The sequence below is a fragment of the Pseudoliparis swirei genome, chromosome 10, assembly GCF_029220125.1.
Source record: "Pseudoliparis swirei isolate HS2019 ecotype Mariana Trench chromosome 10, NWPU_hadal_v1, whole genome shotgun sequence".
In the NCBI taxonomy this organism is placed as follows: Eukaryota; Metazoa; Chordata; class Actinopteri; order Perciformes; family Liparidae; genus Pseudoliparis; species Pseudoliparis swirei.
The window spans coordinates 17,480,316-17,493,922 of NC_079397.1; the positions used below are offsets into that span (position 1 = coordinate 17,480,316).

Sequence of the window (13,607 nt, forward strand, 5' to 3'; positions counted from 1 at the left end):
GGACCGCCAGGACCCGGGCGTACACGATGATCTCCGCCAGCTCCGCCCGGCAGCCCTCGCTGAGCGGCCGCCACTCGGAAGGGAGCTGGCACCCGTGCGTAAAAGTGGCCAAATGCGCAAAAACGCCGAAGGCGGCGAGGAGGAGGAGGGCCGTGGACGACATCCCGGAGAGCCAGAGACAAATGGTTTTATTTCTCTTCAAGCATGCACTTTGCTAGAAGTTGAGGGAACTGCACATCTGCAGTCAAAAAACCCTCTCAAAGCATGCGCGTAACTTGTTGCGCACTGCGCTGTGAACTAAACACTCACATCTGCTCACCTGCAGACTCTTGGAGAGAACTCAACAGTCTGGAACTTAAAGCCCTCCAACCTGCCGCTGTGATCCGGGTGCTTCCACCTCATCTGTCCGCAGTGGGAGCCACACCGGCTTCACCAGAGCGCATGGGTGCTGCGTTCAAGGACTGCTAAGACGCTCCGACATTTGAAGATTCCATGCAAACTGGTTGGTGGGCTCAACTACTGGGAAAAGAATCAATATGGTTTTCGAAACGTCTTTCAAATGTCAAAAGAGGGTCAATGAAGTCCTGTTGGAGAGCATGTCGAGGAGAAGGTCTTCCTTGAATTATATATACATGTAAGGATGATAATGGAATTCATTAAAGCTAGAACACCCCCCCCCCCTCTTCCATATCAAGCTGCTAAAATATAACACTATTACAGAGACACTTGTCACTTAACACAATTGCACTATGGAAACACACGCACAGATATATCCTGTTTTACTTGGTAACGTTTATTTCATTTCATTCTTCTTGTCTATTTTTATCTGTACATGTTTATCCTTGTGTGTTTTGATCTTGTACTTGTATATCTGGCTGTGGGCTATCAATCGGAATATCTTTGTATAATGACAATAAATAACTATTTATCTTTATCTTTTTATCTTCATAATCATGTCTTATGTAGTGTATTAGGGTACAACATCTCTACAGAAATGGTATGTCTGGTAGGTTCTGTGTGCATCTCCCAGATGCTCCGGTATTATTTTTCTCCATAAAACAGCGCGGATTCCCTTAAAATGCACATCATGATTATAATAATAATCAAAATGCTTTTCAAACACAGCCAAACGTTTCAGTGAAGGGAGTTTCATTTTCCAGCTCTGTATCTTTGCTTAGGAAACACCGCCATCTAGCGGACACTGTCACGAACAGCATGCATATACTTATTTTATTTTTATATAATGGATTATTTAAACAATTAAAAAAAATGCTGTGATATTTTATATTTGATTTAACACGCCACTGGACCAAAGCAAATTTAAAAAAATTAAAAAATAGCGATCTTCATTTCTGTATCATTAATTAATGTATAAAGGGATCTTCTGGTGTTTTTGTGTAACACTCTTGCAGGTATCACGTCAGGAGTGATTATATAAAGGGATCCAGAGTTCCGGTTCTTGTTTTCAGAGAGCAAGGTGACTCCTGGTGGGAATCCCCCGCTGTCTAAAACATGCGGATGGGATGTTTATTAACGCAGCTGTCGCTCTGTGACGTCACTTCGAGGAAGTCGGTGCTGCGTCGTCCGACAGTTTCGTTTAACGCTGAAAGGAAAATAAGTCAAACGAACTTTCAGAATAAGAGCGTCAACGTGACGATAAGTGACAAAGTTGGCCTTAAAGTTGAGCATGTATTAGCAATAGCAATATATTTATTAAATAAAGGAGATGAGTAAACTAATGATAACTATTATATATCTTAATGTTTCTATTTCCCCTGTTCACGTGTATTAGCCCTTATACATTACATTAACGTCCGAACAAAACTTCAAACGCAATCTTTAAAGGAAATAATTTGACTTATTTAACTATATGTCTTCTTTAAAACATAAAACAAATTACTGGCAAAAAATGGGGACAATTCATGTGCTTATTTCAGGCCAATATATATATATATATTGTCAAAGTGCACTTTTATTTTGAAAAACACTCACCGGAAACACGCTTGGTTTCCGTACGTGACTTGACGTCGAAACCCAGCAGCAGCACAACAAGGTTGCTCGACACTTCTCGCCGCCTCTCCGTCGGTGTCCGTCGTGTGTTTCTGCGGAACATATCCGGCCTGCGTTCGGAGTTGACGAGCAGGTGAGCGGAACACATTCGTTCGCGGCTTTTTAAACGTTTCGCCGTGAAGCAGTTCGTCTCGGCGGGGAAACCGCATCCGTGTTGCGCAAGTTGCCGGTGTTGCGGTTCAAGAAGCGACCGTGTTAACTGGTGACTTTGAACCGAACGCGCCCGTTGTTGTTGTCGTGGTTACAGGCGGCTGTTGAAAATAGGAAGATAACGCGTAGCTAGCTGTCTCCGTGAATTCCGTTCTCTCTATTCGAACCGCCGTCGTAACCATGACAACAACGGACGAGTTTAGCTGAGAAGTCGCCAGCTAACACGGTCGCTTCTTAAACCGTAACACCGGTAACTTTTCAGCGTTGAACGAGGTGTCTCGCACCTGATAGGCCCACCTTGAAGAAAGTGAAGTTGTGTGTTTATTATAATGTGATTAAACCGTCTTGTGACCTGATGATGACATCATTCCTGAGTCATCGTCATGTGCTCTGTTGACGTGAGAGCACTTAATCAATAATTCACGGGGAGAACGAAAGGGTGCTCAATAAGAATAACAAATTATTATCCATATTTTTATTCTATGTTTTTAATCCTGCTTTGCGATGGAGCGCCGGTCCGCTCGTAGCTGTGGACACGATAACGCCCAGACTGCATGATCCGTCCCAGTCAAGGGCCCTTTGTGACTGGCGCTCTCCTCTTGTCGGGCTCCCTCTCAGCGCCATGGCGTCCGGAGGCCCCGTCGTCAACGGTGACCTCTCTCGCTCGCCCGGCCCGTCGTGCCCGCTGGAGGAGACCCTGCAGCAGATGCACATCCTCATCCAGGAGAACCGGGAACTGAAAGGTGAGCGGGACCACAACAAAAGCGTTCCTACCGCTCTCACCGGGTCTCAAAGTGCCTCTGGGGTCAAAGGTCAGGGGTTGAACTCGAATGACTCGGCCTCCTCTATTTGCGTTCGTCAGAGGCCCTGCGTCAGACCAACACGTCGATGAAGGAGCGCTTCGAGGACCTGTCCGCGTGGCGGGAGAAGCAGCTGCAGGAGCGCCACTTCCTGGAGAGCCGGCTGGAGGAGGCGCGGGGCCGCGTGGAGGAGCTGACCCTCCAGAACCAGGAGCTGGACTCGAGGAGGGAGGGGCGGGCGGGGGGGCCGCCGGCTGAATCGCTGGTGAGCATGTGACACTAACGGGAGCCAATAAGAGATTTGGAGAATGGAATTACAGTTTTACATTTTAAGCTTCTGTCAAATTTGTGATCTCCGTGCCGCGTGGTTTCTAGGCGGCGGCATCCAATCGGAGCAGAGCAGAGCTGGACGCCCTGCGGGCCCAGGTTGCTCGCCTGCAGGCAGAGAAGAACGACCTGGTGGGCATGAACTCCGAGCTGCAGCTGAAGGCGGACCAGGACTCGCACGACGACTCCTTCATTGAGATCATCAGGGTCTCGGTGAGGACACACACACACACACACACACACACACACAAAAATACCTCCTATATATATTTTTATATTGATATATTTGTATGTATATATATATTTGATATATAGATATATATACAATATATTTATATGTATATTTATATATACTCATATATTTATATATAAATGTATATATATATATATATATTCATATATATATTTATATATTTAATATCATATATATATAAATATGCATATATATTATATATATTGTTATGAATATTTTCTATATGTATATAATGTGTGTGTATATATATATATGTATATATAGATAAACAGCCTCCCGCTCTACGATATAACCAGGGGTGTTTTCCCTTCCAGGATGAAGGCGTCGACGCCGTGAACGGTGCGTGTAGTTTGGAGCGCGCCCGGCGTCCGGACCTGAGCATGACGGCGTCCCGCCTGGAGAGCGAGGAGATGACCGTCAGCCAGCTGCTCCAGTCGCTGAGGAACAAGACGCAGCGGGCCGAGCGGCTGCAGGCCGAGCTCCGGTCCTCCGCCGCCAGGTGAGAGGTTCACGGCAGCGGGAACACAGGAAGTCCGAATGTTTGCGGTTATCGCGCTTTTATTTCCTGTAAACTGGACCGAACTGGGAGGAAATCACATAATTTTGTTTTTAAGCGCAATGTTTTCACAAAGTTTCTTTTTGTTTAAATGTAATCTCACCTCCTCGACATGTGTCCAATAGGATGAGAGAGCTGGAGGAGAGGAAGGCGGGCGTGGAGAAAGCAACGCAGGCCCCCCAGGCCGAGACCAAGGAGGATTCTGGGAAAGGGGAAAATGTATTTACAGCATTGAACTCAAGATGTACTCTGATAGAATCATCGCGATACTAAGTCTCCTCTCTGTCTATAACTTAATCAGCGGTAACCGGTCCACCGAGTTTAGTTGTTGCCGTTGTTCCTCAGGCAGCGTCTGAGGTGGAGAGTCTGAAGTCTCAGACGACGACGCTGTGCAAGGAGCTGCAGCAGGCCCAGAGCCAGCTGGACCAGGCGGAAGGCATGAAGAAGAACCTGCAGGACAGGTGAGGCAGCGAACGCATCGCAGCCCGTGTTTCAAACTGATGAGGGGGGGGGAGGGGTCGTCCCCGCTCATGTACGAATAAAACACCTGGCGTCCGGCGTGTCTAGATGGCGCGAGGTGGAGCAGGATGTGGTCACTCTGAGGGCTCAGCTGGTGGAGAAGCAGGCCGTTCAGACGGAGAACGACCGGCTGAAGCTGCAGGTGGACAGCATGCAGGCCCAGAGCCTGATGGAGCAGAGGAAGAGCGGCGAGGAGAGGTCAGAGGTCACGCGGATAGACGGACACCAGCGGGCAAACGTTATGGGGTCACAGACAATCTGGTGTTTTTATTTATCAAAAGAATATAGAATCTAGTCAAGACATTGAAGAGGTTAGAAATAAAGATTTATATTTTAAATATTAATGTCGTTCTTCTTGTGGCTCAAAGGAAGGCCAGTTCTATAGCTTCTCTCACCAGCATAACTGTTTTCAGCTGCGCTAACATAAAAGGGTTTAAAGGGTTTTCTACCCCTCCGCTGGTCTTCTAAGGCGATACCACAATGTACCACTAGAACACTGGAGATGGGCCTCTACACACCTCTGTAGAGACTTCATTAAACACCAGAGAATAGTCATCTACACATTAACTATGTATTAATGATTATTTAATGTTATAGTAATTGGAAAATAAGGACATTTCTACGTGACTCCAAACCTTTGAACAGTAGTGTATATATTATATATATTATCCTTTGTTAGAGTCACCGGTGACGCCTTTCCTTCCTCCACAGGAACAACCTGACCCAGCTGAAGGACGCCTACACCAAGCTGTATGAAGACTACAACGAGCTCCTGGAGGAGAAGAAGAAGAGAGAGGTCAGCTTGTGTCGCCCGATCGAAACCAGTGCAGCGAGAAATGGGTCGCCCGGCGTGTTTGACCTTTTGCCCTCTGGTGTCCCAGTCTGTGCTGGTGCAGAAGGCGGCGGTGGGCGATCTGCAGGACCGGCTGAGCGCCGCCGAGGAGGCCCTGGCCGCGAAGCAGAGGCACATCGACGACATGAAGCAGGAGATGTTCAGCAAGGAGGAGGAGCTGCAGACGATATCCGTGTTCCAGGCTCAGGTCGGCGCGCCGTTTCATTTCTAAACCAGAGGCATCGGACGTCCCCATGACAACGCAGTCTCCTTTCTTTTATTTATATATATTTATATATTTTCATACATTTTTATATTGATGTTTGTATGTATATATTTGATATATATAATATATTTATTTTTATATATATATTTATGTATATTTATACATATTTATATTTATTTATTTATATATTTAATATCATATATATATATATTCATATATGTATATATATATTTAATATCATAATATATATATATTTATATATATATTTAAATATATAAATAAATATACAAATATAAATATTCTTTCTTTTTTCATCCGCAGGCGGAGGTCTACTCCTCGGACTTCTACGCCGAGCGAGCGGCGAGGGAGAAACTCCACGAAGAGCGGGAGCGCCTGGCGGCTCAGCTGGAGTACGTGAAGAAGCAGAACGGCCAGCTGCAGGAGGAGCTGGACTCGCTGGGCAGGTACGGCGTGGAGCGGGAAAGACGCGTAACAAATAAAATGCAGCACAATGGGTCCTTTTTTTTAAAAGTTCTCGTCCGGTTTCCCTGGTGACCATGACGTTTTGGTGATGTCATCATCCTGCGCCGTCGTTTCCCTCCTGCAGGCATTCGCTGACGGAGATGCAGAAGAGACACGTGTCGCTGGGAGGGAATCCACACGGCGGCAGCCTGGTGGGAAGAGGTCAGGAGCTTCTCATTGGTTCTTTTTGCATCCCACCTGACGGTCTTAAAGAGACAGTTCACCCTAAAATCAAAACCACATGCTTCTCATGTTACCTGTCGGGCGATTTATCAATTGAGACGTTTTTTTGGTTCTCTCTCTTTATCAGTTATTACGTGACGCTCGTTATTGATTGGCAGTTCATTTTGCCGTGGTGGCAAAATCACTCTGTATTCAGCTATTACTCATAATAGTTCACAACTATTAGGATGTAATGATATGAATTAAGTCTTCACATTTGGCCACGACCAAAACGTACGAGCATTTCATTAAACGTGTTTTTAACCAACTCGCTGACTAGTGAGATGTTCTCAGAGTTGTCTTTATGACAGCCGTGTCTCTCCCTTTCACTGTCTTCATGCTAAGCTAACTAGCGTAGCTGCTGGCTGTAGCTCCATAGTTAGCGTGCAGACGCGTGTTCATCTTCTCATCTTGACTCTCAGGTACCAGCTGGCAGCATCAGGGCAATATTCCCGAACACGCCTGTCCCAAGTGCGACGAGATCCTGCCGGACCTGGACTCCCTCCAGATCCACATCATGGACTGCATCAACTGAAGTCCCCCGCGGCGCCAGCAGGGGGCGCCATCAGCGCCGTTAATCTGAGTCTTCCTCTGCTTTTTTTTTTACCCTGCAGCTCTTCTCAACTTCACAGTAGCTTTCACTTCACACCATTTACACTTTTCTCTGAGTCTCTCTGGTTTGTTAAATTTGAGAATTCCTTCGTGAAGATTTGATATCCGAACTAAATATTTGTCGGACTCATCTCGCAGGTTGTCACGAAGATAACTTTGATAAGATTTATAATTTGTCGTTGTCTGCCGGTCATGCAAACTAATCGAACGTGTGCACGACGGGCAGAACACGCCAAACGAATGACATGTGGGAAGATCTTTCCACTCGTATCTTGGTTGTTGGCACCATGTAGGCATATGTAATATGATTATATAGATATAGATGCATATATCTATATCTATGTATTTTATTCAGAAGATACCTGTTAATTATGATGTAATATATTTAACTCGTCATTAATCTGTACGCACCAGCCTTTATACTTCGACGTGCAGGAGGCTGCAACACCCTGCACTCAGACTACATGTTGTACTGATAATGAAAATAAAATATGCAAATTTCTGTCTACTTTTGGTCATATTGGAACCACCGCACGATTATACAACAAATTTAATTTGAAGAAAAATATAATGTGCTTTTATTTTGAAGGTTTCAAATTAAACTGACTTTTTAGAAATGATATCAAAGAAATGTTCTTGCCTCCAATATTTCCTAATCTGGCCCGTCACGTCGTTTGAAGTGGCCCCTGACGCCTTGAAAAGACACGATCACCCTTTTTCTTCAAGAAATTTAAGAAAAGTATCCTGTGCTTTTATTTTGACGGTTTCAAATTTAACAGATTTATGTTATGTTAGAGAAATGTTCTTACCTTCAATATTTCCGAATCTGGCCCGCCACGTCATTTGAAGTGGACCCTGACGCCTTGAAAAGACACAATCACCCTTTTTCTTCAAGAAATTTAAGAAAAATACCCTGTGCTTTTATTTTGAAGGTTTCAAATTAAACTGACTTTTAAAAATAATATTAGAGAAATGTTCTTATGTCCAATATATATGCACTCGAATAAACAATAATCAAATGCAAAGTGAGTTATTTAACAATATGTTCGGGATTAGCGTATACAGTTTCAGGTACACCGGCCCTTTAAGAGGCAGCCATGATGCTGATGTGGCCCTCGGGGGACACGAGTTTGACGCCCCTGCCATACAGGATGCTGAAACCTGGGCTATGAGTACAGATTTGATACCAGTGCATTATTAAGCTGAACGTCTCACTGTGTGGACGTGACTGAGGTCATTATTTGATGTCGAAGGCTTGATCTAAACATCGTATTATTTAATAATGTAATCAAAATCACAACCTGGTGTCAGCTTTTGATATAAAAAGTTCTAAGAGTAAATACGTGTACTCATTGGTCAGCAAACGGGGTTTAAAGAAATGGACAGATCAAGACTTCTGAGAACAGATGTTTATTTGAGTATATCTTCACACGCAGGCGTTTTATAACACAATAAACTTATAAACTGCTCTGGATGTGGGTGTGGGTGCTGAGGAGGTGGGGGGGGGGGCGGGGTCTCTACTTGACCTCAAAAGGATGGGAGGAAGAGGATGGAAGGAGGAGAAGGGGAAGACGAGGTTGGACGGAGGAAGGAGGATGGTGGGAGGAGAAGGGGAGGAGGAGGGTGGGAGGAGGAGAAGAGGAGGAGGAGGGTGGGAGGAGGAGGATGGGAGGAGGAGAAGGGGAAGACGAGGTTGGACGGAGGAAGAAGGAAGGAGGATGGTGGGAGGAGGAGAAGGGGAGGAGGGTGGGAGGAGGAGGACGAGGATGAAAGAGGAGGAGGGAAGGAGGAGGAGGAAGGAAGCAGCTCCCCCCCCCCCCCCCCCTCCTCTCACATGGACCGGACCATCATCCTGGAGGCCCTCATGGAGTACGCCTCCTGGCCCTTCCAGGTGTCCCAGTGGAGCCCCGCCTCCCAGCCCAGGTGCTCGCCGTCCGGACGCCATTCTCCGTTCAGAGCGGCGGAGCCGCAGCGGCTGAACCACCAGCCGCCGGCGTCAGAGGAGGCGCACGCCTCCTGAACGACGTCGCCGAAGATGCACGGGCGGCAGCCGTCGTTGTCGCGGTCGGCGGTGCTGAAGCCGAAGCCGTCCTGGTCGATGCCCGGGAATGCGCCGCGGACGGCGTCGCCTGGGGGAACGCCGGGAACGGTTTGACACGAGTTCAGGAAACATCAGGAGCGACTTTAGAATATTCACAGATAACAGGGAGGCTGAAGTTAGGTCACCATAAGATAGTGGTCCTCTTTCATCCTCTTCCTTCCCTACTCCTCTCATTCCATCCTCCTCCTCCCATCCTCCTCCTCCCCTCCTCTTCCTCCCATCCTCCTCCTTCCACCATCATCCTCCTCCCACCCTCCTCCTCCTTCCATCCTCTTCTTTCCCTCCTCTTCCTCCCATCCTCCTCCTTCCCTCCATCTTCCTCCTTCCACCCTACTTCTTCCTTCCATCCTCTTCCTCCCACTCTCCTCCCCCCTTCTCCTCCTTCCATCATCTTTCTCCCATCCTCCTCCTCCCACCCTCCTCCCCTTCTCCTCCTTCCATCATCCTCCTCCCACCCTCCTCCTCCCCTCCTCCTCCTTCCATCCTCTTCCTTCCATCCTCTTCTTTCCCTCCTCTTCCTCCCATCCTCCTCCTTCCTCCCATCCTCCTCCCATCCTCCTCCTTCCTCCCATCCTCCTACTTTCTTCTTTTTTGTGTGTGGATATTGTATAGTTTATTCTCATTCTTATTCTTTTTTTAGTCTGCTACTGCTGTCGGGTGTTTTGCACATAAGAATTTCACGAACCGATTATACTTGTATAAAAGGGGATGTGACAATAAAAACTTGAAATTTGAAACTTGAAACTTCCCTCCATCCTCCTCCTTCCACCCTACTTCTTCCTTCCATCCTCTTCCTCCCACTCTCCTCCTCCCCCCTTCTCCTCCTTCCATCATCTTTCTCCCATCATCATCCTCCTCCCACCCTCCTCCTCCGCTCCTCCTCCTTCCATCCTCTTCTTTCCCTCCTCTTCCTCCCATCCTCCTCCTTCCCTCCATCCTCCTCCTTCCACCCTACTTCTTCCTTCCATCCTCTTCCTCCCACTCTCCTCCTCCCCCCTCCTCCTCCTTCCATCATCTTTCTCCCATCCTCCTCCTCCCCTCCTCCTCCTCCCACCCTCCTCCTTCCCTCCTCTTCTTCCCATCCTCCTCCTCCTTCCATGAAGTGAAGTAAACGGGATGTAAATGTGTGAAGGAGAAGTCTAAAGCCTGAAGTACCTGCGTCTCCTCTGTATTCCCCGACATGCAGTCTGAACGCTGCTCCTTCCCCGTCCAACCGGAAGTCTTGGTAGTGGGCGAACGCCGTGGCGTTGCCGTGGTCCCACAGGTCCACCCTCAGCGCCCAGGTCTTGTTCTCGGTCAGTAAGGAAACCATCATCAGGCCCAGCCAGTGGTCCTCTGGGGGATGGGCAGAGCACAGGGACACCGTTCAGTTTCATCAGAGACGACGTGGCTCTGGGTCGTCATTGCTGCAGGAGGCGGAGCTTCTGAGAGCCAAAGATCGACCGCCTGCTTTGCACCAATGTACACTAACGTTCACAAGTTGGGGTCACTTAGAAATGACCTTATTTTTCAAAGTAAAGCTCTGTTTTTTTCCAATGAAGATAACATTAAATGAATCATAAATACTCTCTCTACATAGTTAATGTGTACATGTCTATTCTCTGATGTTAATGAAGTCTCTACAGAGGTGTGTAGAGGCCCATCTCCAATGTTCTAGTGGTACATTGTGTTATCGCCTTAGAAGACTAGCGGAGGGGTAGAAAACCCTTTAAACCCTTAGTATGTGAGCGCAGCTGAAAACAGTTATGCTGCTGAGAGAAGCTATAAAACTGGCCTTCCTTTGAGCCACAAGAAGAACATTAATATTTACTATAAACATCATTATTTCTTGTCAATATCTTGAGTAGATTTTATATTCATTTGATAAATAAAAGTGTGACTTTTCATGGAAAACACCAAATTGTCTTGGTGACCCCAAACTTTTGAATGGTCGTGTATGTGTGGTAGAAAATGTGTACACTGCATTTACAATGTAATGTCATCTCCCAGGAGAGCAGGACGGTCTGTTTCCCTTTAACGTCAAGAAGGGAAACAACGTCTGTTCATTCTTGCGATGTTTCCCCTTGAAGCTCATTGAATAAACATCTCGTACGTTCTTCTGCCTCCTGTACATCCCTGTGTCATAAGACTCATCCCACGTTGGATTTATCCTCACGTCCCAAACACAACCTCTTTGATATCCTTTGCTTACCGGAGTAGTTTCCAAAGCCGAGTCGGTACGCGGCCCACGTCCTGTCGAAGGACACCGCGGCGCCGCTGCGCCTCTGGAGCACCGTCCAGCCGCCGTCAGGCCGCATCTCACAGAACACCTGAGCAGGTAGCCCAGTTCACATGCAATGTTACAAAATATTTAAAAACATAAACATGAGCCAGGCTTTTTGACACAGACATGTCTTCCATGCAAAGTATTTTCCAAGACTTTGCATGCTCTATATTTATTTGTCTCCAAAAATCTGTCATAGCACTGTTTATTCATTTCAGTTATGCAAAGGATTTAATTTGTTGACAGAAAAGAGCTGTACGATGTATTGGTAAGGGCAGGCATGGCAACAGTAACCAAGGGGGTGGGGCTTAGCCAATGGTCAATTGCAGTTGACCCTTACATCTCAGGTTTGGGGTCTTCTGTCATACCTGGAACGGGGGCTTGACTGGAGAAGGCTTGATCCAGTAAACCCCACTGGGGGATTGTGGGGAGAGAGCCTGGATCTGTGTGCAGTCGGGGCCTGAGGTCAGAGCGGCGACAGACAGCATGAACACACAGGGCCGCCACAAAACGTGGGCATTCATGGCATTGCGAAGGCGAGAATAACATTCCCCGTACCTGCTGGAGAAATCAAAGGGTGTTCCTACAGGAATATCAGAGACACAGTTACAGAGTGAGACTTCAAAATACGGACGGTGAATTCAGTTCAGTTTATTTTGTATAGCCACAAATCACAAATCACAAATTACAAACTCCCCTCAGAGGGCTTTACACTCTGTACACATAGACATCCCTGACCTTTGACCTCACATGGGATCAGGGACAACTCCCAAGGTAAAGCAAAGAGCGTGAGAATAGAGTAGCTTCTCTGAAACATGGAAGACAAAAGAGAGAGAGAGAGAGAGACACTACCGTTTAAATGTTATGGCTCACCCAGACAAGTTGGTGTTTTCCATGAAAACTCACTTTTATTTATCAAATAAATTACAACATGAATATAAAATATAGTCAAGACATTAACAAAGTTATAAATCATGATTTTTTTTGAAAATATTAACGTAGTTCTTCTTGTGGCTCAAAGGAAGGTCAGTTTTAAAGCTTCTCTCACCAGCATAACTGTTTTCAGCTGCGCTAACATAAAAGGGTTTAAAGTGTTTTCTACCCCTCCGCTAGTCTTCTAAGGCGATAACACAATGTACCATTAGAACACTGGAGATGGGCCTCTACACACCTCTGTAGAGACTTCATTAACACCAGAGAATAGTCATCTACACATTAACTATGTAGAGTGTTTATGATTCATTTAATGTTATCTTCAATAAAAACAGTGCCTTTCTTTAAAAAATAAGGACATTTCTAAGCGACCCCAAACCTTTGAACGGTGGTGTACATCGTGTAAATTTTATTACCTCAGCTTGTCCACTGCAGCTCAACAGAAACATGGAGATGAGCGCACAACACTCCACCAGACTCTTCATTCTGACCTGCGTTTGAAAGATAATCTCTTTTTAAGACATTTTATGAATGTTAAAACAGCTGAACGAGACCAAGGGACACAAACACCGACATTATGAGCCCATAATAACGTCACCGCTCTTTCTACTGACCTGAGCTGGATGAACCACGTCCTGCAGCCTGAGCCGGAGTAACTGAACCACACACCCAGTCCTCTTAGAACTCAGCTTGTTACTTCAGGCAAACAACATTCTGAAACCAGAAAGACCTGCTGTGTGGTTTCCTCATGCCTGTGGAGGACCAGACACATCGACTGTTGCCATGAATTGCAATTATTATTTAGACATTGGTGATGCTCCCCAGAGGCTGACTCCTTCCGACACTCCGCTCACTCTTCCTCAAGCGTCATCGGGAGGTCAGCGTTGGAAATACTCGAGGGTCAGGGGCAAAACGGACCCTAAGAAATGTAATGTTGCCCCTGATATCACTGGGAGAGGGCAGACAATGCCCTTATAATGTCCTATAATAATTATGATAATTTAATAGCGTTTTGTTTTTGTCCTTTGTTGTGTGTGTCCTGTCTCTCGTGCCTGTACTGTACACAAAAAGAATAATAAATATAATTTTGAATTATAAAAAAATAAAGAAATAATGTCTAGTTGTTTAGAATTTTTTTACAAAACATATCTAAATAAATAAGAATACAATTTAATATGATTATCTGATGTTTTCTTTTTGTTTTTTGTTCAAAGAAATATA

At 46.0% G+C, this 13,607-nt stretch overlaps 3 protein-coding genes across 3 annotated transcripts in view; 1 reads left to right on the plus strand and 2 right to left on the minus strand.

The window, feature by feature from the left end:
* Positions 1-679, minus strand: part of ccdc3a (coiled-coil domain containing 3a) — a 5,301-nt gene extending 4,622 nt beyond the window's left edge. The window contains exon 1 of the mRNA XM_056424906.1: positions 1-679. This exon is cut by the window's left edge and continues 244 nt beyond it. Coding sequence (XP_056280881.1) covers positions 1-163 — 163 coding nt within the window. The 5' untranslated portion in view covers positions 164-679.
* Positions 680-2,041: 1,362 nt separating this feature from the next.
* On the plus strand, positions 2,042-7,591 carry optn (optineurin). Its single transcript, XM_056424789.1, has 13 exons — positions 2,042-2,143; positions 2,839-2,963; positions 3,083-3,285; positions 3,396-3,560; positions 3,915-4,099; positions 4,282-4,375; positions 4,502-4,617; positions 4,724-4,873; positions 5,387-5,471; positions 5,557-5,715; positions 6,055-6,197; positions 6,341-6,417; positions 6,900-7,591. The coding sequence occupies exons 2-13, from the start codon at positions 2,843-2,845 to the stop codon at positions 7,010-7,012; spliced, it is 1,611 nt and encodes a 536-aa protein (XP_056280764.1). The 5' UTR covers positions 2,042-2,143; positions 2,839-2,842; the 3' UTR covers positions 7,013-7,591.
* Positions 7,592-8,483: 892 nt separating this feature from the next.
* On the minus strand, positions 8,484-13,027 carry LOC130200701 (angiopoietin-4-like). The gene is made up of 7 exons (XM_056425189.1): positions 13,001-13,027; positions 12,803-12,877; positions 12,012-12,036; positions 11,822-11,913; positions 11,382-11,499; positions 10,346-10,525; positions 8,484-9,218 (listed from the first exon to the last, which is right to left on the minus strand). Exons 2-7 carry the CDS (start codon positions 12,869-12,871, stop codon positions 8,920-8,922), a joined length of 783 nt encoding a protein of 260 aa, XP_056281164.1. The 5' UTR covers positions 12,872-12,877; positions 13,001-13,027; the 3' UTR covers positions 8,484-8,919.
* Between the last annotated feature and the right edge of the window lie 580 nt (positions 13,028-13,607).